Source organism: Drosophila gunungcola, assembly GCF_025200985.1.
Source record: "Drosophila gunungcola strain Sukarami chromosome 3L unlocalized genomic scaffold, Dgunungcola_SK_2 000009F, whole genome shotgun sequence".
NCBI lineage: Eukaryota > Metazoa > Arthropoda > Insecta > Diptera > Drosophilidae > Drosophila > Drosophila gunungcola.
In genome coordinates this window covers 2151271-2171306 of record NW_026453181.1, presented here as the reverse complement: position 1 = coordinate 2171306, position 20036 = coordinate 2151271, and the positions used below count along the sequence as shown (strand labels likewise).

The 20036-nt window shown below is 39.0% G+C and overlaps 2 protein-coding genes, 1 long non-coding RNA gene and 1 pseudogene across 8 annotated transcripts in view; 3 read left to right on the top strand and 1 right to left on the bottom strand.

The window, feature by feature from the left end:
• Nucleotides 1–1370: 1370 nt before the first annotated feature.
• LOC128259874 (uncharacterized) lies at nucleotides 1371–1934 on the top strand (annotated as a pseudogene).
• Nucleotides 1935–3298: 1364 nt separating this feature from the next.
• On the top strand, nucleotides 3299–3910 carry LOC128259872 (uncharacterized). The gene has a single exon (XM_052992489.1). The coding sequence runs from the start codon at nucleotides 3359–3361 to the stop codon at nucleotides 3596–3598; it is 240 nt and encodes a 79-aa protein (XP_052848449.1). The 5' UTR covers nucleotides 3299–3358; the 3' UTR covers nucleotides 3599–3910.
• An 896-nt stretch (nucleotides 3911–4806) lies between these two features.
• The window catches only part of LOC128259864 (echinoderm microtubule-associated protein-like CG42247), a 66535-nt gene continuing 51305 nt past the window's right edge, over nucleotides 4807–20036 (bottom strand). For 3 of the 6 annotated variants that reach the window (XM_052992473.1, XM_052992474.1, XM_052992475.1), the window contains 10 exons: nucleotides 18649–18843; nucleotides 10767–10883; nucleotides 9850–10238; nucleotides 9643–9792; nucleotides 9040–9211; nucleotides 8881–8976; nucleotides 8418–8816; nucleotides 7236–7653; nucleotides 6351–6747; nucleotides 4807–5666 (listed from right to left, as the gene is read on the bottom strand). In XM_052992473.1, coding sequence (XP_052848433.1) covers nucleotides 5513–5666; nucleotides 6351–6747; nucleotides 7236–7653; nucleotides 8418–8816; nucleotides 8881–8976; nucleotides 9040–9211; nucleotides 9643–9792; nucleotides 9850–10238; nucleotides 10767–10883; nucleotides 18649–18843 — 2487 coding nt within the window. In that variant the 3' untranslated portion in view covers nucleotides 4807–5512. Of the gene's footprint in view, nucleotides 5667–6350; nucleotides 6748–7235; nucleotides 7654–8417; nucleotides 8817–8880; nucleotides 8977–9039; nucleotides 9212–9642; nucleotides 9793–9849; nucleotides 10239–10766; nucleotides 10884–11498; nucleotides 11594–18648; nucleotides 18844–20036 lie in introns of those variants that run through there. The other 3 variants (XM_052992477.1, XM_052992476.1, XM_052992478.1) reach the window with 3 other exon arrangements.
• LOC128259876 (uncharacterized) lies at nucleotides 12336–19774 on the top strand. Its single transcript, XR_008268092.1, has 3 exons — nucleotides 12336–12463; nucleotides 12849–13153; nucleotides 19402–19774. It is a non-coding gene; the product is annotated as an uncharacterized LOC128259876 (long non-coding RNA).

Below are 20036 nucleotides of genomic sequence, written 5' to 3'. Positions count from 1 at the left end.
TTTCGTTATATTTCTTACTCGGGAAAAAAGTCTTTTTGATGCAGGTTAATGGTCGTTTAATTATGGTAATATAAATAATTTTAAGCCCAACTGCATTCTAAATTCCCGTTATCCCGCTTTAAAAATATATAACACAAATAAATCTTCCCTCGAGAGCGTGTTCTAGTTTTAATTATTTTACGTCCAACAAAAAAAGTGATCCCAAGGCAGTGTGTTGGGAAGGGTCATTTTTTGATTTTCGAATATGAACAATGTTTTGTAACTTAAGATCTTAAAAAATTGCATCCAAAAAAAGTGACACATAGAGAATGGCATCCAGTCTTTGGCGCCCCTTTAAAAAAAAGTTGGTTGGTCGCTGAACATCACAGGGTCATCTCAAGTATATAGATCATAAAGATTTTACGTTTGAAAAGTAACAGAATCTTATATTAATTAAAATTTTATTTTTTGCAGCACATTTGAAAACATTTTTTCAACAAATTTCGATGATTTTTGTTATTTTAATTAAAATAATATTAAAATAAAATAAACGTTTTGTGATTAACTGACTTATGTGGAGAAAATTTGTATAAATATCAGACTCATCGGCTTGGTAGTTTTTGCGGTGGGATATTGGCAGACTCCAAAAATGACATTCGTGGAAAATCGACTTAAAGTTTTTCTAGGTCAAACATTTTTACATTAAAAACAACATGGTCAAGCCGTAGTACCGAAATATTGTAGATTAAATGTATAGTTTTGAAAGTTTAATCCTGCGCCCTTACAAAGTCTCTTTTTGTTGCCCTGTGTTGATAATAATAGCAGTTTATTTTAGACCCAAATTATAATAAATTTGAAAAGGTGTTTGCACCTCAATTTGATTGTCAATTCCACGCAAAGTATGAATGGTAAATTTTTTTCAAATCGGAAGCAGAGGAAATCTTATTGCGACCTTTTAGAAAATACATCTTCCAAGATTACCAATTCCGAAATTCGTTTTAGTGTGGAAATATCGGCAACTACAAGGGTTCGAAATTGTTTAGTTTGACCACGCTAATAATTCCGTTGTAAATATCTTTCTATACTTCTTAATTATTTGCAAAATTTCTTGGGTTTTAGTTTTTGTAAGCTTTTTAAGTTGACTGTTCAACAATGCGCTTTTTAATAACTCACTTTCTTGTTCAATTGCAATTTCAATGGTTAAATATGTCTAAAATGCTGCAAAACCTACCTGCACAACAAATTTCAACCCCTCGACGATTGGAATCTTACAGAGCAGGTAGGGAGGAGTTGCAAAATTTGCGGGTATAAAAGACCGAGCAGCCAGAGCATTAGTATCATTCGAACTATAGTTGTCTATCCGAGCAGATCATCAACAACCAACCTTAAAAATGTTCGCCGAAACCGCTCTATTTCCAACTTCAACGGAGTGCCCGAGAAGCAGTCTCTCACCGGTGCCTCCACCAACATGAAGAAGCTGCTGAAGACCATCAAGAAGATCTTCAGGAGCTCAAAGCCTGCAAAAGAGACCCCGATCTCCAACGTTCTTCACTCCTGCCACACCAAGGAGGAGCACCAGAACTGGCTCAACGAACAAATGGAGGCCAAGGCAATCCACCTCCTTCACTGAGTTCTTCTGGGACAATCTCCTCCATCGAGTATCTGTGATGTGACCCAACTTAAGGGTCTGTAAATCGGCACGTCGGCCTTAAACTCCAACTGTGATGATGAGAACACGAGACTGACTGACTTGTGTGCCTCGGAAGCGCCAAACTTCGTCGCTTCCGCCAACTGTACATATCAACTAGCTGCTTAAACGTCTTCAATAATGCTTTAACTTAGCTATAATCATTGTCTTCCATTAGTCTTAAGCGAATCATTGTCTTCCATGTTTGTTTGTTTAGGGTCAAAATTAGAATAAGAATAAAAATCCCTCGAGGAAAAAAAAAACAAAATATTATTGTGTTGTTTCTTCCACTTTTTAGAGTGCAATATCACGAATAGGTTGGTGCTTGAAATTATAGATGTGATTTGAAATTGAATACACAACACAATGAGAGGTAAGCTAGCACCTTTTAGCTTTGTATTAATTACTCTGCACAAAAGTATTTTGATGCAGGTTCATGGGCGTCTTTTAATGTTAATATAAATCATTTCATGGCCAACTGCAGTCTAAATTCCAGTTATTCCGCGAGTACGTTCTTAAATTTGTTTATTTTATGTAAAGCAAAAAAGTGCTGTTTAACTAATTGTGTTTACCGCTTATCACAATGCATTGTATGGGGAAGGATAAACGCCAAAACAAAAAGATACTTTCGTGATCTTGCATTTTTATTATGGATAATGTTTTAAAACTTATTGCATCAAAAAAAATGACACATAGGGTCGTGGTATATCATATAGATCATACGGTTAAAAGGAAACATAATACAATTGGTATATTAATATTAATTTTATTTATTGGAAGTGAAAAAATCCAACAAACTCTAGTCAATTTTTTTTTTGGAAACTCGATTTCAGGATAAATGTTTACTACTTCTTTAACATAGCTAAAAAGTTAATGTTTTTTGTTGCAGAGAAATGAAACAATATAGAAATAATACAAGAAAAAACTTATGAACGTTTTATTCTCCAAAAGAAGAAGAAAAAATATTGTTTTTTTTTTTTCAAAATTTAGATTATTAAAAATACAAACAAAATCTTTTTTTGAAATAATAGCCGATAAGGAACGAATCGCCTGAAACTTTAAAACCCATGTTTCTCAACCGAAAACTTATAATAAATTTTAAAAGATGTTTGTTAAAATATCACCATTGACCATTGCACGCAAATTAAGAATGGAATAACATTTAAAAACCAGCAGAAGAGGGAGACTTTTTGCAACATTTTAGAAAATAACTGTTTTAAAGTTACTAAATTCTACATTATTTTTATGTGTTGAGATATCGGCAACTATTATTGGTTCAAAAATTGTCGTTTTTGATGACTAGTAGAAGTAGGTTTTTAAGTTTGAACCCGCCATAAATTCCTTTGTACATTATCTAACTAGATTACTAAATTACTTGCAACTTTTTTCGATTTGGTTGGTTTCGGTAAAACCTTCTGTGTTGAGCAGTCAAGACCCTTTCAATAACTCTCTTTCTTGTTCAATTGTTTTCTTTTAGCCATTTCATTTGTTAACAATTTTTAAAATGCTGCAAAACTTACCTGCACAACGTAATTCATCCCCTAGTCGGTTGGAATCTTACAGAACAGGTAGGGAGGAACCCACTGAGGGGTTGCAAAATTTGCGGGTATAAAAGACCGAGCAGCCAGAGCAACAGTATCATTCGAACTACGGTTCTCTATCCGAGCAGATCATCAACAACCATCCTTAAAAATGTTCGCCGAAACCGCTCTTATTTCCAACTTCAACGGAGTGACCGAGAAGCAGTCTCTCACCGGTGCCTCCACCAACATGAAGAAGCTGCTGAAGACCATCAAGAAGATCTTCAGGAGCTCAAAGCCTGCAAAGGAGACCCCGATCTCCAACGTTCTTCACTCCTGTCACACCGAGGAGGAGCACCAGAACAGGCTCAACGAACAAATGGAGGCCAAGGCAATCCACCTCCGTCACTGAGTTCTTCTGGGACAATCTCCTCCATCGAGTATCTGTGATGTGACCCAACTTAGGGGTCTATAAATCGGCACGTCGGCTTTAAACTCCAACTGTGATGATGAAAACACGAGACTGACTGACTTGTGTGCCTCGGAAGCGCCAAACTTCGTCGCTTCCGCCAACTGTACATATCAACTAGCTGCTAAAAAGTCTTCAATAATGCTTTAACTTAGCTGTAATCATTGTCTTCCATTAGTCTTAAGCGAATCATTGTCTTCCATGTTTGTTTGTTTAGGGTCAAAATTAGAATAAGAATAAAAATCCCCCGAGGAATAAAAAACAAAATACTGTTGCGTTATTTATTTTACCTTATCTATAGGATATCATTAATAGGAAATGACATTGTCGAAATTTGCTCCCAAATAAATAACAAAAATTGTCAGGTCTTTTATGTCATACAAAAACAAAAACAAAAATAAAAAAAAAAAAAAACAAAATAAAATTTTTATAAATGGGTTTATAAATATCTTTTCCATAATAATTTATATTTTAGGGTCCATCACGTAAAGTTTCCGCGATATAGATAAGAACATGAAAATTTTATATTTGACAACATTTCTAAATTTATAATTATACATTAATTACCCAATTTTAGTGCACCATCGCATATAAAAAATATCCCGGCAAGCCATGATATAAAATTATACGACCGTTTTTTCACAATTTGTAAGATCTTACAGCTCCACTATAATTTAGAAAGACAATTTAAATTTTAACTATATTTCTCTAAATTTTTTTTTGTTGCTTCTTCATTGATTTAATATTCCCCAACAAAATGGTATGTTTATTACATACCTTTTAGCTTAAAACGATTTTTATTGCTCAAATGAAATTTAAAAATGAAATTCATTTCAAAACTAAATTATTATCATACCTTCGAGGCACTCTTTAACTTTAACTTTATCTTTAAATTAAATTTTTTCCAAATTATTAAATGTATTGTACCCAAAGTTACTGGTGGTATATTAAAATGAAACTAAAGGCCAACACGCCTTAATATAAGTGAACTGCTTTACTTCCCTCTATTTTTAAAAAGTAGTTATTTTGCACCCGCTTAGTGGCGCCGCTATTTAAAATGTATCGTGTTTGCAGCCAGAACTATGACTTGTGACCCGCCACCTTGGAAAACTATCGATAAACGGACAGTTGCCCGCGCTTTTGGCTCCGTTTCAAACTGTTTATTTATTTCAACGCTTATAATAAAAGTTGCTATAACAATACACATTCGATATCTGTATATATAAGTATATATGTTGGAAGTGCACTTGGGTTTCGTTATCCGTGTAGGTGATTCGGGTGAGATGTATGTCTGTTTGTCACTTGCTGTCTGGTTTGCTGCATTTGTTCGGAAGAGTTCTGACAACTTTCTGGAAGATGAAGTATTTATATGCGGTTTTGTCGCTTAGGGTTATAGTTTAGATCCACCAGTGGCATGGAGAGTAGTTCGAGGGGCTCAAACAAATGTGGAGCGCAGGGGACAAATGCAGATGGCAAGACCGGAACGGAAGATTCAATTTCTGAGTGGAAGCCGACTTTTGGATGCTGGATTGCTGGACTGCTGGTGCTCGTTGCTGGTGCGCATTTCACTTTTCAAAAACGTCTCGAAAATGTCGAATTTATCTCGTATTACGTGCATTTATCTAATGTCGATATTCTTTCGTCTAAAACCAAAAACGGAACGCTGGCCAATTGTAGTTCGTCAGGGTCTAGCAAGCAGTTCGCCGTCCATTCCGAGTTCCTTCGCCCGGACTACTGGTAGTCCACCGAGTCGCTGTCGAGGACCGTGGAGGAGACCCTCGAGGCGCGACGGTGCCAGTAGTCCGAGTAGCTGGCCTCGTACTGGGCGGCGGTGCGGTGCCACGGTGGCCATTTCAGCTATTCCTCGACGATGTCCCACACCATCAGCGACGCGTCTGTGCCGCCCACGGTGATGAGCGTATGGTCGCCGCACAGGAAGCGGACGCAGGCCAGCATGCCTGAGTACACCTTGGACTCGTGGAACTCGGCGCGCGGCGTTATGCAGGGGTACCTATTAAAGTGATCAAGGGCTGGTTAGTTAGTTTTTAATCGTTTCAATTAAGTTTATGGCATAATATGTGTGTAAATACACTCATTAGGGTAGAAAACCAAACTAATGTAAGACTTAAAACAATAAGAATGAACGCTACCTCGGGATAGAAATAAAATATATTAAAAAAATACTTTTCTTACACAGAAAAAAAAATTGTATATTTACAGTTCAAACATATGTTGAACAAAACATGTTATACTTGTTACATTTAATAAAGTTTGAATGAACCCTAACTATTGATTAAAATAAAACTAACTAAAAAGTTACAGTAAATAATATTTGAAATAAATTTAATATTCACGTGTCAAATATTTGCAAACACATATTAACACAAATTAAAATAAAGAGGAAAATAGTAAAAATGTTTGTTGTTAACAAACACCGTTTCAATAGAACTTAATAGTTTAAATATCGTTTGCTTCACGCGAAGTAGCTTTTGTACATTTGTTTGCATTCGTAAATAAATACATTTATAAACATATTTGAAATACATTGAAAACTAGATACTGATCCTGATTCGAAGTGAATCACTATTGGGTTTAATTACATTAATTTGTATTAATGAGCAAGTTGATTTGAGAAGAACATACACATAATAATGAGTAATTATTATTATTTGGAGAGCAGTTAGCCCCTTCTCACCTAAACAATCGCAGATAGCCCTCGGCGTCGCCGGAAGCGAGCATGTCGTGGGCGGCGGATCGACTGCAGGTGGCCACGATGGTGTTGGTGGTGCTGTAGTAACGGTTGCTCCACTGACCCGCCACAAGGAAGCCCACTGTGCAGTTGTTGGTTAGCCACTTGACGTCCTTCATGGCGATGGGACTGCGCTCCGGGGACAGCGACTTGGCGTCCCAGAAGAGCAGGTCGAAGTCGATGGTCACCGTCTGCACGAAGTTGCCGTCCATGCTCCAGTCCAGGTGGGTCAGCGGCTGCGATCCCCGGATCTTGTTCACCTTCTTGTAGGAGAAGCCGTCGCGCGACACCCGGAAGAGGTAAATGCTGCCGTTCTGCGAGCCCATGGCTATCATGTCACCAACTAATAGGGAGAGTTTTTGATATTACTAAACAATTTTAGTTCAAATATGCATATGAAATTAGGAAAAAACATTATTACAAGAAATGATAAACTAAAATCAGATTAAATTTAAACAATTTTAAAATTCCATTAGTTTTATTTAAAGGAGATTTTTAAGATTATGAAACACCATAGTATTTTTTTTTATCTTCAGAATGCTTTTGATGATGCATAACCGATTTTAAACAATATTTTGTGTTCAATTCCTTAGCCATTTTAAATAAAATGAAAACTAGGGCTAATTCTCATGTTTATGGGTAAAAATTGGAAAATTTTTTTCGTTCCTCTTTTAAATTAAAACAGAGTTGGTATTTTGTTAATTAAGCTTATAAGAACCATCTATGGTCTAAACTATTTAAAATCTAATTGGTTTTAAATTGTTTTAAGTATTGTTTATTAAGAAATAATATTAAAAATTTTATTTTCAGTAAATGTGTCCTGTTACTTACCCTGGTTGTAAGCCACGCAGTTGAGGGGAGACCCGCAGACCCTAAGCGTCAGCATGACCGCCCCGTTCTCGCAGTTGATGACCAGCAGGTGACCTTCGGTGCTGCCGGCGGCCAGGGTGCCGAAGGGGTGGAAGGCCAGCGCCACGCACTCGTAGCCCGTCTGGATGGTCCAGATGAGCTTGTTCTTGCGCCAGAGGGCCACGTGCTTGTCGTGGCCGGCGGTGGCGTACAGCTCGTCGTCCGGGTGGGCGGCCAGGCCCCACAGCTGCCGCCCGTGGCCGAACACCACCTGGGTGAAGCGGCGCTGCAGCGAGCCCTCCAGGATGTTGTTCCGGGTGGTGCCCACGTAGATGTTCCCGTCGTTCCGCCCGGGGCGCTGCGGATAGATGGTGCGCACGCCTCCGGCGGCCTCGGGGAGCTGTGAATCCAATAAGGTCAAATAAATAAATGTGCCTTTTGGGAAAGCATGGCCTTAAAAACTGGTGTTTGTGGAATATATTTTCGGTTAAATTCCTCCTTTTCATTATAATTTTGAATAACATTTTAAAAAGAAAAAGTAGTTTTTAGAATATATAAATATAATTCTTTACTGTTAAAAAAAGGGAATAGTAAAAAAATATCTGACTAATGAATTTAAAATGAAATGAAATTATAATATTAAATACAATCCATGTTGAATTACATGATTTAATATTAAAAATTTAAAAAATGTGGAATGCTTTTTATTTAGATAAAAATATAAATTACATTTTCAGATATTTAAAACATTTAAATCCGAAAAATTAAACAAATTTTTTATATTTTTGTATTTAAAATAACTCAAAGCCTCAATCGATGAAAATCATAGGGATTATATTTAAATTGAGTACAAAATATTTATGTGAATTAAAAGCCTGAAACAGTTTTTTGTATTTCTTTTCAGGAAATTGAAAGTGTTGAACTGTTTTTAAACATAACCGATGATAAAAATAAATAAACATTTTAATTTGATTTCTTTAAATGAAGTTTAAAGTATAACTTGCATTATTAAACATTAGTAATAATAAAAGTTTAAGGGTTGATTCATAAGTTTTTGCATTGGATTTATTTAAATCTTAGATATTTCAGGGCAGGAACTAAGATGGTACTCAAACAAAGTATTGCAAATGATTTCAAAGGTTACAAAAGGCTGATAAATTTCACCTTGGTATCGGCGATCTTCTTGTAGTTCTGCAGGGAGTCCCAGGCGGCGATCTTACGATCCTTCTCGCCTCCGGAGAGAAGGGTGCCCTCGCCCAACATGATCAGGCAGCCGATGCCCTTGTTGTGGGCCTCAAACTCCGTGCGGACGAAGTAGGCGCCATCCGAGTCCACCGAATAGATGGTGATGAAGCCGTCCGAGTCCGCCGTGATCACATCGCCATCCGGCTCGAATTGCACACTGGTCACATGGGAGCGCGAAGGCTGCTTCACGATGTCCGTGCGCTCGAAAAAGCCATCCTTGCGCCGGTGCCAGAAGGCCAGGTGACCTCGTCCGTGGGTGATGATGAGATTATCGTCCAGCGGGTGGAAGGCCGCCCCCGACAGTCCCTCCTGCAGGGTCTGTAATTGAGTCGAGAGTCTCGATTAGGGGGCGTCTTAAGTGGGCAGGCTTAGGCGGACTTACGGCCACTTTGCCCAGCAGGTGACCCCACTGCCACTGCCACACGGACAGGATGCTCTCGCGTCCGCTGTCCACCGCCAGTATGTAGCTTCCACCATTCTGCGAAGGATTGACTTGTATTAGCACCTAATTTGGATTATTTCATGGAGGGGAAGAAATTACCAGCTGTGAGAAGGCCACGGCGGTTACCCCGCTGTCCAGTTCACCCATGCCAAAGACGTAGAGCGTCTGCAAGGACTCAGTGCTCCAGATGCGAACGTGTGCCTGCGACTTCCGATCTCGTCCAGCCTTCTGGCCGGACGCCACCAGCTCTCTGGAGGGATGAACATCCATGCTGGAAAAAGGAGTAACGCATTTTTAGGAACTCTAAATTTCCATGTTAAACCATATCAGTCTTATATTTAAAATTTAGCACTAATCACAAAAAATATTATATATAAAATTCTTACTAAATTTACATCTTCAGATCACTACATTATTATAATATTATAATATTATAATATTTTCCTTTTATAAATCTTTTCTCGATCATAATTTAAATCAGTTTTATATAGTTTATAAATCCGATTATTTCAAATTCTTGATATTTGGATAATAATAACCTGAGTGCTCAATTTTTTTTATAAGAATGGTATATTTAAAGAATCCTGAGTAAACTTAAACAAAATATATTTAAATTTATCACTAGGTAAAAAGTTAGACGGTTTGATGAATACTAACTGTTCTCTATATTTCATGGAAATAGCTATAGTTTTGAAAAATTACCACATGATATCCTCGGTGTGTCCAATGTAGTGCCTCTGGGCATCCTCGTCGCGATCAAAGAGCACGGCCACGGCGGCCACATAGTAGAGCAGTTCTCCGGAGGGCAAGACCCAGAGATTTCGCCGCGCATCAATGCCGCGGTATCCATGGCTGAAAAGAGTTACATCTTGGTAGTGGCTTATTTTCAATATTTTTCATTTTACTTACACCCATTGGAGCTGCAGCTTTTTGTCCGGCGGGGAGTTGTCCGCCGGCGCATGGTGGACGGGCGGATAGAAGGTGCGTCGCAGCCCCCGAATTGTGACTTTGGTGGGCTCCTCCTTCATAATGTCCAGCATCGTGTACTCGCCATTCGGCCGCAGGATCTCGCTCTCCGGAGCGTACAGGATTCGCGGCCGGCTCTTGCTCCGCGGACGGGCTCCTCGCAGCGGCACCTTGGGCAGCTCGTCCGTGGGCAGAATGGGGGCGGCGGCCACCACCGAGGGGCGGGATCGGGAGCGCCGGATGGGAGAGCCGGCTATCAAGGCCGTGCCCGTGGCCAGGTAGAAGGTGTCCACGTCGGCGAACTCGTTCCGCAGTTGGGAGAAGCTGCGTACCTACAAAGGAATGATTATGAATTAAAAACTAAATTAATTAAATAAAATAAAATAAATAAACAAGAACCAGAGGAATCTTTCCAATGATATCACTATAATTATAATGAACAATTAAATGCTGACCCTTTATAGTATATACCAATATTATCTTTTCAAAATAACTTGTAATAAAATATTACCTTAGATTTAATCTATTTAATTAGGTTAAATGGCTCTGGCTCTTGATAATGACGAAGCCATATCAATATACATAGCAACTTTTTCTACTTTACAAAATAAAAAGGTTCAAATGTTATAGCGATGCCAACTCCTATATTTATTTATAGGAGTTTATGTCTTTCAATGTTGCATCTGGATTCGTCACAGGTCCTATTCTGGCGGGAAAATTTGGGTTTTTTGATATGAGTGGGGACGTAGAGAGCAATTTGTCAAATCATTTTGCAGGTGGGCTAGGTTCGGGTCTTCATTAAGTTATTAGGCCGTGTCAAGGTCGTGCGGCTAGCAACCAACCCCCGGAAATTCACATACCTCCTGGCCAGTGCCTGTGTACATTTTCTTTGCTCCGTTAATTTTCAGCACTTGACCCAAATCCTCGAGCACTTCCTCAAACGGCTGCGAGGTGCGTAGGTTCAGCAAAACGCGGCACTGCAAGGGGGAAAAGAACGGGAATGTGGCATGAGTATATAGATTTGTATATGTGCAAAATCACGTGTTAAATCTGGACGGGTAATTAGTCTGGCAAGTAGCTACATATGTATGTATACAGCAGGGGCCTTTCAACACACTTTACTTGACCTGCGGTCAAAAATTTGGTCATGGCACGCAACTTCCGTTTGGCAGCTTATAGCAACGACTTCCCCTAGTCCCCCTCGGTTTTAATAATGCTTATAATTATATGTTGTCGTCGACTCGCGTCCTCATCGCATCCTCGGCCACATCCAAATCCACTTTTGTTCGACTCGCGTCCCACAAATCGAGTCTGTGACCCAGTTTGCGTTTTCTTTTAATGCTTAATATATTTTATTTGTGCACTTAAAGAAATAAAGGTGTCTAGTATGCTTATAAAACTCTGTTAAAGGCTGTTGTCAAACATTTCACTTAAGATATATTGAATAAGTATTTTTAAATTTAAAAGAAAAATATTTTTTGTACTAAAGCTATCACTAGTTCTAAATAATTTAAGTGTGGCTTAAATGCATGTGTTATTATTATAAATAATATTTATATATACAAGCTACTACTACTAAATAAGTAATTTACCGAATTGAACGATTTTTCCTCAGTGCAGCAGCATTGTTTGACTTCCCCCCATTGTGTATACGGTTATTGTTGTTGCACTTGAGCTTTAGCGCTCATAATTGGGTACACCCCACGCACAAACCAAGCCACCCACCGAGGCACCCGCAATAACCACCCATAACACCCACAATGAAGGCCACGCTTTGTTGCATTTGTTGGCTGGCGCTTGACTTTGGATTTTTTGCTCTCGCTGCTTATTTTTCAAGTGGAATACTTGAGTTTTAATGACCTTCAGGGCCTTGATAACAGTTATTCACGCGTGCTGAAGAAGAATTTGTCTCTCCACTTCTGCCAGCATCTCCATCATCATTTCCCTATTATATGACTCGCAGAATTAAAGCAGCTGCCAGGGAAGTTCTATTCGGGCACAAAAAAGGAAGACCTTGGCCAGACACAACGATAAACTTTGGCCGTTGTCTGGCCAAGCTTGGTTTAATTTATGTATTTAGTTTGGCTTCGAAAAAGGCGTCCGTTTAATGGTTTTATGTCCGCGTTGAGTGGTTTTCCCCGCACATCGCTGCCACTTAATTTCCAACCCAGGTCGCACTGATTGCCGGCCACCAGAAAAAACAAAAAAAATATAACCCAGCTTCCAACTTTTTTCTCCTACCCGAAAGTCACGCATTTATTCGGCTCATTTTGAAGTTTAGGGCGAAAAAGTTTGAAATTTGACTTTTTGCTGGGCATGACCGAATATTACAACTTTTTCGGTAAATTTGTGAATCAATTATAATTATCATCAAAGTAGGCCGAGAACTATCAGTTACAGAAAAAGTTTTGATGACAGCTTCGTATTTTGTTTTTCCTTCATTTTTGCGGTTATACTCAGTTCGTTGATCTTTCTACAATATTTTTATTTCTTTGCAGAGGGTGTTATAGTTAAAGTCAGAACGTTGCAACGCAGTGAATGATACATTTCCGACCAAGTAAGGTGTATATATTCTTGATCAGCATAACTAGGACAACGATCTAGCCATTCCGTCCGTCCGACCGTGTAACTATTTCTAAGCAATAAATAGTTGAAAAAACATATAACATCTATTTTTTAAATTCTTTGGGATAAAGGAATTCTGAATTATTCAATTGTAATTGTAATTCTTAATATTTCATTCTCAAAACGCCCGGTTGTTTCTTTGTATGAATAGACGCAGTGAGTTGGTCATTGTTTCATGCTTTTATTTTTATTAAAATAAGGGCAACTTTCCAAGCCAATATCTCTAATCAACTTTGGCTTTAGCAAGCATCAATTTTTCGAAACCTTTACGCTTTCACCTTAATCGAAAATGTTTTTATTTTTCTGCGCCCTTCTAGCCCTTTTTTATGGTTAGCCATTTGATTTACAGTGACGACCATTTCGACTACCGGAACGCATGTCCTTTATGGGTCGTTAGATGGACTGGTTCAGGTGCCGACCAATTCGAGACGGACCGCACCGGACCCCATGGATTGTGCCTCTATTTATCACAATTTATTTACGGTTTATCAAAGCGTAGCACCTGCGACACAATTGTCCGGCAAAAATGTTTTGAAATTCAAATGGAGATGGCAGAGCTACGCCTTTCATCAAATAAATGAAGAATATTCAAGACTACCAGAGCTTTCAAAGTTTATTTTTGGTTAGTATACGCATATATATGAAATATACAAGTTTAAAACAACTTAACACTTTTGCTGACACTTTTTGCATTACAATTTGGTGATTTAAGACTGTTTAGTAGGCAACGCCCCAATGAAAGTTTATATTGTCATCTTAAATTTGCTCGATTTTGAGAGCGATAAAGCCGATGTCCATTAGGCAAATTATTACCCCATCTGTTATTAAATGTCTGCTGCATGTGGGCAAAGTTTTGCTAAACTTTTCTTTTCGGCAGCCGAATCGAGTGTCACTTAATTTACTGGAAAATTAATTGACAGGCCAGAAGCTGAAAAGATGCTTTAAATAATTTAGTGCAATGCGTTTCTGGCCCGAAAGGCAGCAAACTGTCGATATCTATGCCATAAATTATGCATGATTGTGTCTCCGAGCTCCCTTTTTGCCAACGCCCACACATGTGCACTGGGGAGCCATTCTGAAGACGCCCTGATGAGGCACATGGGCTCCGACATGGACTATAAACAAATATAATTATGTGAGCAAATAATTACATTATCGGCTACGTTGCCAGCTGCAATCATGTGACCCCAAACAAATGGCGTTTGTTAAGCCAATTACGTGCACTTTTCGTGTGCGGGAGCAGGTGTAACCGGGTGGAAATCGGTTGAGGAGAAGCTGCCAAACAGCTGCCGGAAGGAAATGGCCAGGACCTCCATTTTCCCTTCATCCTGTGTGTGACTGAGTGTGTGTGATTTAAATTGTCAGCATTTCTCGTCGTCTGGAAAATTGTGCTGGTTTTTCAGGCATTCAATCGCTCGGCCGTTGCACGGTTGATTTAATCTTGGTGACGTCAAAACCATGCAAATTTTCCAAATATTTTCGTTTGCGGCAACTTCTCCTTCCTTTTTTTTCCGTCCGCATACACACAAAGGAATTCCAATAAAATACAAACATGCATAAAACAAAAGACGTTAAACTGCAGTGCTGCTGTCGTCCTTATTGTTGTCAACGTTCGTATAGTTGCATACAGGAATACAAGTAATTTAAATGAAAAACACAGCAACTGAGTGCTCAGAACGGCAAGCGATTGAAGAGCGGTACTCAAAAATGTAACTAGCACATTACAAAAAATGTTTATATGGGGGAAACATTGAAATTATACAAATTACGTCATTAAAAATAGTAATTTTTATTGACAATGCACATGTTCTGTTTATAAATTTAGAAAAAGCCATCGTATCGTAGCTTCTTAGTCAATTTTAAAATATCGCCAAGTGGCTTTTGCCTTTTATTGAAAATTCCCGTGCAGGCCTGGCAATTCGACTCCAAGAATTTGGTTCGTAGAGCGTATTCCTGGGATGTGAGAACTGAAATCATTCTGTGTGCTGTTTTTGCGCTTCGAGCTTACTTTCATATTCCCTGCCTTTTTCTGTTTGCCTTCAACAAAAGCACACATGAAAGGGGAAACGTTGGGAGAGGATGTTGTCTTTGTTCTCCTCTTCGCTGTTCAGTTCCCTCGTGGCGTATACTTTATAAAAAGTTGAGCGCCTATGCATGTTCAATATGCTCGACAGGGAGCTCGTAGTTCTTAAAATCACACCTCAAACTGAAATACAACATTCATTGACCTTAAAATATTTATGCATTAAACTATTATTCTTCAAGTTTCTTAATTTCTTTCGCTTCATTTAATTCTTGGTTGTTGTGTAAAATGTAAAGCTTTAAGTCCCTTTTTTCGCGTACAGGACATTGAATTCATATGACTTTATAAACACATAATACCAAATTTCACAAGTTTTTCTATTCGTTCAAACACGTAAGCTGCAAGTTGAAAAAGTCAAACAACAAAGTGCATTGCGACACGTTGCACTTTAGCTTGCCAAATACCCGAGCACTTCACCATACTATCGGGTGATATATGTATATATCGTGCAGCCGAGGGACCGCCAATATTGAGTAGCCTGCCATTATGCATAGCCATTTCTTGCGGCTTTCAATTGCATTACCCCGACGAACACTTGATGTAGCTACAGATATAGATGTCGATGCTGATGTAGCTGTGTAGTCCAGACACAAACAAAACAAATAAACACAATCATGGGAGACCTTGCAGACTGGGACACAAAATACAGACACAGTCTTAAACAAAATGTGGGCGTTGGGAACTGTGAACAGTGACAAAAGTTTGGGGAAAAATATTTGGAAACTTTGAGATCAACATTAACAAAACCGAAAAAATATACACAGTGTATTATACTTTGTTGATATGGCATTTTTGAGATTAAAGGTCTAATAATGTAATAAATTTTATATAGCTGCTTTCCACAGTTTCTCATTGAATTTGATAATTATTTTAAAAAGTTTAATCCTCTTAGGGACGATATATCAATGTCGTTTTAAGGGTTTTGTTTGTAATAAGTGAGGAGAAGTTAAGTTGGCTTAGAAACACAAAATCTGTTTTTTTAAAGCACACTTTTTAAAAGACATTTTATTATAGGTTCACGAATCGATATGAAAGTTGTACTGCCAGACCTGAAAAAGAAAAGTAGGCAAAGTTCCTAGTCATTTTCGTTAAGTAAAACAAACAATTTGAATTACCTCTAGTTAAAGTTTTCAGTCAGATGATAGTTAATCTAACCGAAACAGCAAAGTAAGTAACCTGACATTAAGAAAACGCTTAAGTTAAAAATTAATAGAAAGGGACTATTATTATTTGTCATTTTCGTTTTGCCAACCGACAAATATTACTAGAACATGGCCTCCAGTTAAGAGTATGCAGTCAGATTAAGTATAGAATTGCATTGAGAATGTGAATGTTTTCAAAACAGCAAACTAACTGAGTCAATACCTAGCGTGTCATTAAGAAACAGAGCCCAGATCGGTTTATTTAAACACGAATAGATTATGGCTTACAGCGAAATATTACAATGGAAACGGGAGGTCATTTGACAAAGCGAAGACCGATTTTGTTAAAAAGAAAACCTATTACATTTGCTGATGGTATAAAAATTATTAGAATGTAATGAGATATTCACATTCTCAACGTATTTTACTCTACGGTTCATTGGGATTTGTGACTTGCAACCGGAGCTGCGGGTAATGTACGTGTAATGCAATCGGCGCCAGCACTCGGTGCTTTTGGTGTTTTGCCGTGGAGTACAGAACAGCCAAGCATATATTTGTGTATATTTTCGCCAGGACTTCGTCGTTGGTCGTGGCAAACGACGAGCGACATGTCCTTGGCCTTGGTCAATGGGCGCGTGCAGAGTCGGGTTCAACAGCAGCAACAACCACTATGACTAGTACAATTTCCTCTTTCGCTTTTGTGGTCGGTTGTACTTTGGTCAAATTTGCATTGCAAACTCCATTAGGGGTGTCTCGTAAGTGGCGGGGAATATCGAAAAGCGACTGCCTTTGTTTTGCGGCGATTCCTCTCGCCCTTTCCCGTTGTCTCGGTCATTAATGAGATTCGATTTGGGTCTGGCCAACATCTTTGGCAGACAGGCGAAGCTCCAAAGTACCTGTCACGGAATCCCCCTTCCCCTCACCATTCCCCCACCTAATTGGCCCGATCAGGTGCGGCCTTCGCCAAGGTTGCAGCCCACGTGCTGAAAGGTGTCGAAACGCCCACGGCGTAAAATGTACTTTGATTCATAAAACTGCACGAATGCCCCACCTCGACCGGCAGAAAAACAAGGAGCTACAGAAATGTTACTTGCACTTAGGAAAATTACCATAAAACGTTACTACGACAACGGTCAGGGGAGATGGGCCAAGCTACGGCCACCTCTGTAGTGCCAAAGCCAATTCATATTTTAAAGGCATTTTCGTAATAATAACATAAATTACGAGTACGGGAGTGGCGGAGCGAGAGTGAAAGAGTTATGGGGCCGTACACCTGACTGCAAAGTTTTTGCCTGGCTTTCCCTCGTTATTTCCTCTCAATGGGTACTATGGTACAGAGCCATAAGTTGATACAATTAATAATACTATTTTATTGATAGATAAAAATCAAGTATTTTATTCGTCATTCGCAATTGAACGATTGCCATGGCCCAAATATAAAGTTTAATCATCAAGTGTTTTAAACATAATGGCAAATTCTGTTACATAAAGTTTTTAATTTCCTTTAAAAAATCTCTTTGAACTTAAAATTGTTTAATATTTTTTTAACGTGGTAATTGATAAGTGTTTCCTAAATGCAAATAAATTAAATTTTTGGGTCGAGTGACAGTTAGAAAATTAACATTAAAACTTTGTGTATGCCGGCCAGAGTATGTAGACTTCCAAATTTATTTTTTCTTTCGAATTTTTCCTTTTGCGAATTTTTTCTGCTTCTTGTTTTTTGTATGTCAGCGGAAATTACCAAATTGACCGTGGCTTCAATTTTGTTTTTGTTGGCTGTTGGCCCGACTCTCTGGCTGCCTACAATAAAATACAAATTACAGACAATTGATTTTCCATATGATTGCCGCGGAGTGGAGTCCCCGAAAGTAGGCAAAGGTTAATTGCAGACTTCTGGCGGACAAGAGCCACAGCCCCGAATTCAGAATGTCGAAACGGGCGTATTTTTTAGAGTAGCCATAAAAATTTAATCATTGCACTCGGGACACTTTAATAGGAAATGCATAAATAAAATGTAAATTATAATAGCGCAGTCAAAAGCCGAATGAAAAAATGAGGAATCGCATTTGAAAAATGGCAACCGCAACTAATGACGGCCCCCGAGGGCAATCCAAGAATTCGAGCGCTGAAAAACACATCAAAGTGGTTTCCTCCGCAGTGGATTGGGTAAAATAAAATGTCATATTATTTATGAGCAGAATCCTTTAATGACGGTTAAGTCAGTTGGGTCATGGGCTGCTGGAAAAAATAAATACACTCCGCTGACAATAAAATATTGATGGCAAATATTTATACAAATAAAAGCAAACCGCTTTGGCTCTCGACTCCGAGTTGGCCTGCATTTTTTGCGCCCACAAGAGAAGTGCAAATGCCAACGTTCCACAAAATGCATTTCGCCACTCGCGAGGACAGGTGCTGCATCCACATGGAAACGTATATTTACTCCGCATTTCTGCCTTAAATATTTAAGCCAATTTTTTTTATATTTACCTACTCAAAATATTTGCCCGGCTTTGGCGTATTCTGTCGAGCACTTTGCATAAATTTCAATATACTTTATAGGCCGCTCGTGCGGCGCTCTAATGCAATAGTCAAACATAAATTTACATAAATATTGCAGGCCGATGCGCGCTTTAATCGCGGCAATTAAAACATTTGCACAACGCATCGCTGCCCAGGCACAAATACAAACGAAATTGCGAAAATAGCGAAAATGCCCGCAATCGCTGGCAAAATGCAAGGCATGAGGAGCAATTTTCCCGCAAACCCCTGCAACACCACTACCACCACCTCGACCAGAAATATTTTTGTGCATTGTTGATGACGTGGGCTGGACGAAACAATAAATACGGCCTGCAGTCGGCGCCAAATGCCCCCAACTTCGGGACTCACCTGCACCGAATGATCCAAATTATTGATGATGCGTATCACACGGCCGGCGCTGCGCTTTATCGAGCCTGATGTGGTCGATAATGTGCCCAAATCCGCTTCCATTATTGAGGGCTTCCGACTGGCGGGCTTGGAGCCCCATCCCTGGTTTCCAGGCGACGCATACCACATCCCGTTCTTCTTGCCGTAGCTGGCAGGCTGTCCGGAAAATACACAGAGAGTGGGAAATTGGGAAAGTGGAAGTGAGAAACATATAAATAGTAAAAGTACGTGCGAATGGCTGAATTTTCGGCATCGACTAGTATCCCATCATCGGAGATGGATAGGTAACTCCCCTATGGAAAAGGTACAAAAATAACCTTAGTCTCAGAGTTGGCAAATGGTAAAAGTAGTACCAACAAATTGTGGTGTTCAATAATTTCATTTTAATAAACATTAAAAATATCTTAGAGAATGTATTTAACTATGATCAAAGTAATACGCTTAAATAATATTAAGAATGCGTATGTAATCAATGTATGGTAATGTAGTTATGTAGCCCTAAGCGAATAAAAAATTTTTTTAAGAAATATATATTTGTGGGTCCCTGTTAAATGGAAGTCAAGTAAGTAAAGTCCAAAGGTAAAACTATCAAGATAGTTAACAACACTGCCCTCAATATATTGTGCGTATGTATATGCCATTTACAGATTGCTGGCATCGCGGCTTTCGTGAAAAATTCCGCGCAAATCTGGAATTAATTAAATTGTTTTGCAGCACGCACCGACCTGGCTTGACCATGGAAATGGATGTAGATGTGGAGGTGGATGGGAACGTGAATGTGGATGTGGACGGGGCTGTGGACATGGACATGGGCACGCATCCACACACGTCACAGCCGACTGCCCAAATCAAGCAAAGCTCAATCCACCCACCAGAACACACGCACTGCCACAGTCAGCCATCCCATCCGAAACTTGTCTGTGCGGAGGTAATTTGGTTTCATCTTTCTGTTTGTGAAGTAAGACCCCCATCCTTGCATCGCTTGAGGGCATCAAAAGCGCTTGACTTTTGGATGGCAGCGTGAGGAACTTTGAAGAAGATATTAGAACGGATGATGGATGAGATGAGCTGGGATAAGACGTGTAGAAAGGCAGACGACAGGCTGAGGGATTAAATTTAGCTTGGGACACTATGAACAATTTAGAAACACTCCACAACGTTTAAGCAAATAAATAAAATAATTATTGACCAATTAAACAAAATATATATTTTTTATACTAAAATGAAACCATTGCAATGTTTGTCAATTGCAATACATTCAGAAATGCATTTTATGTCTGCCTAAGCAGATAAGTTTCTTTCGATTCGCTATCCAATCCGATTCTTGGTCTCCAATTTCTAGCCCTGTT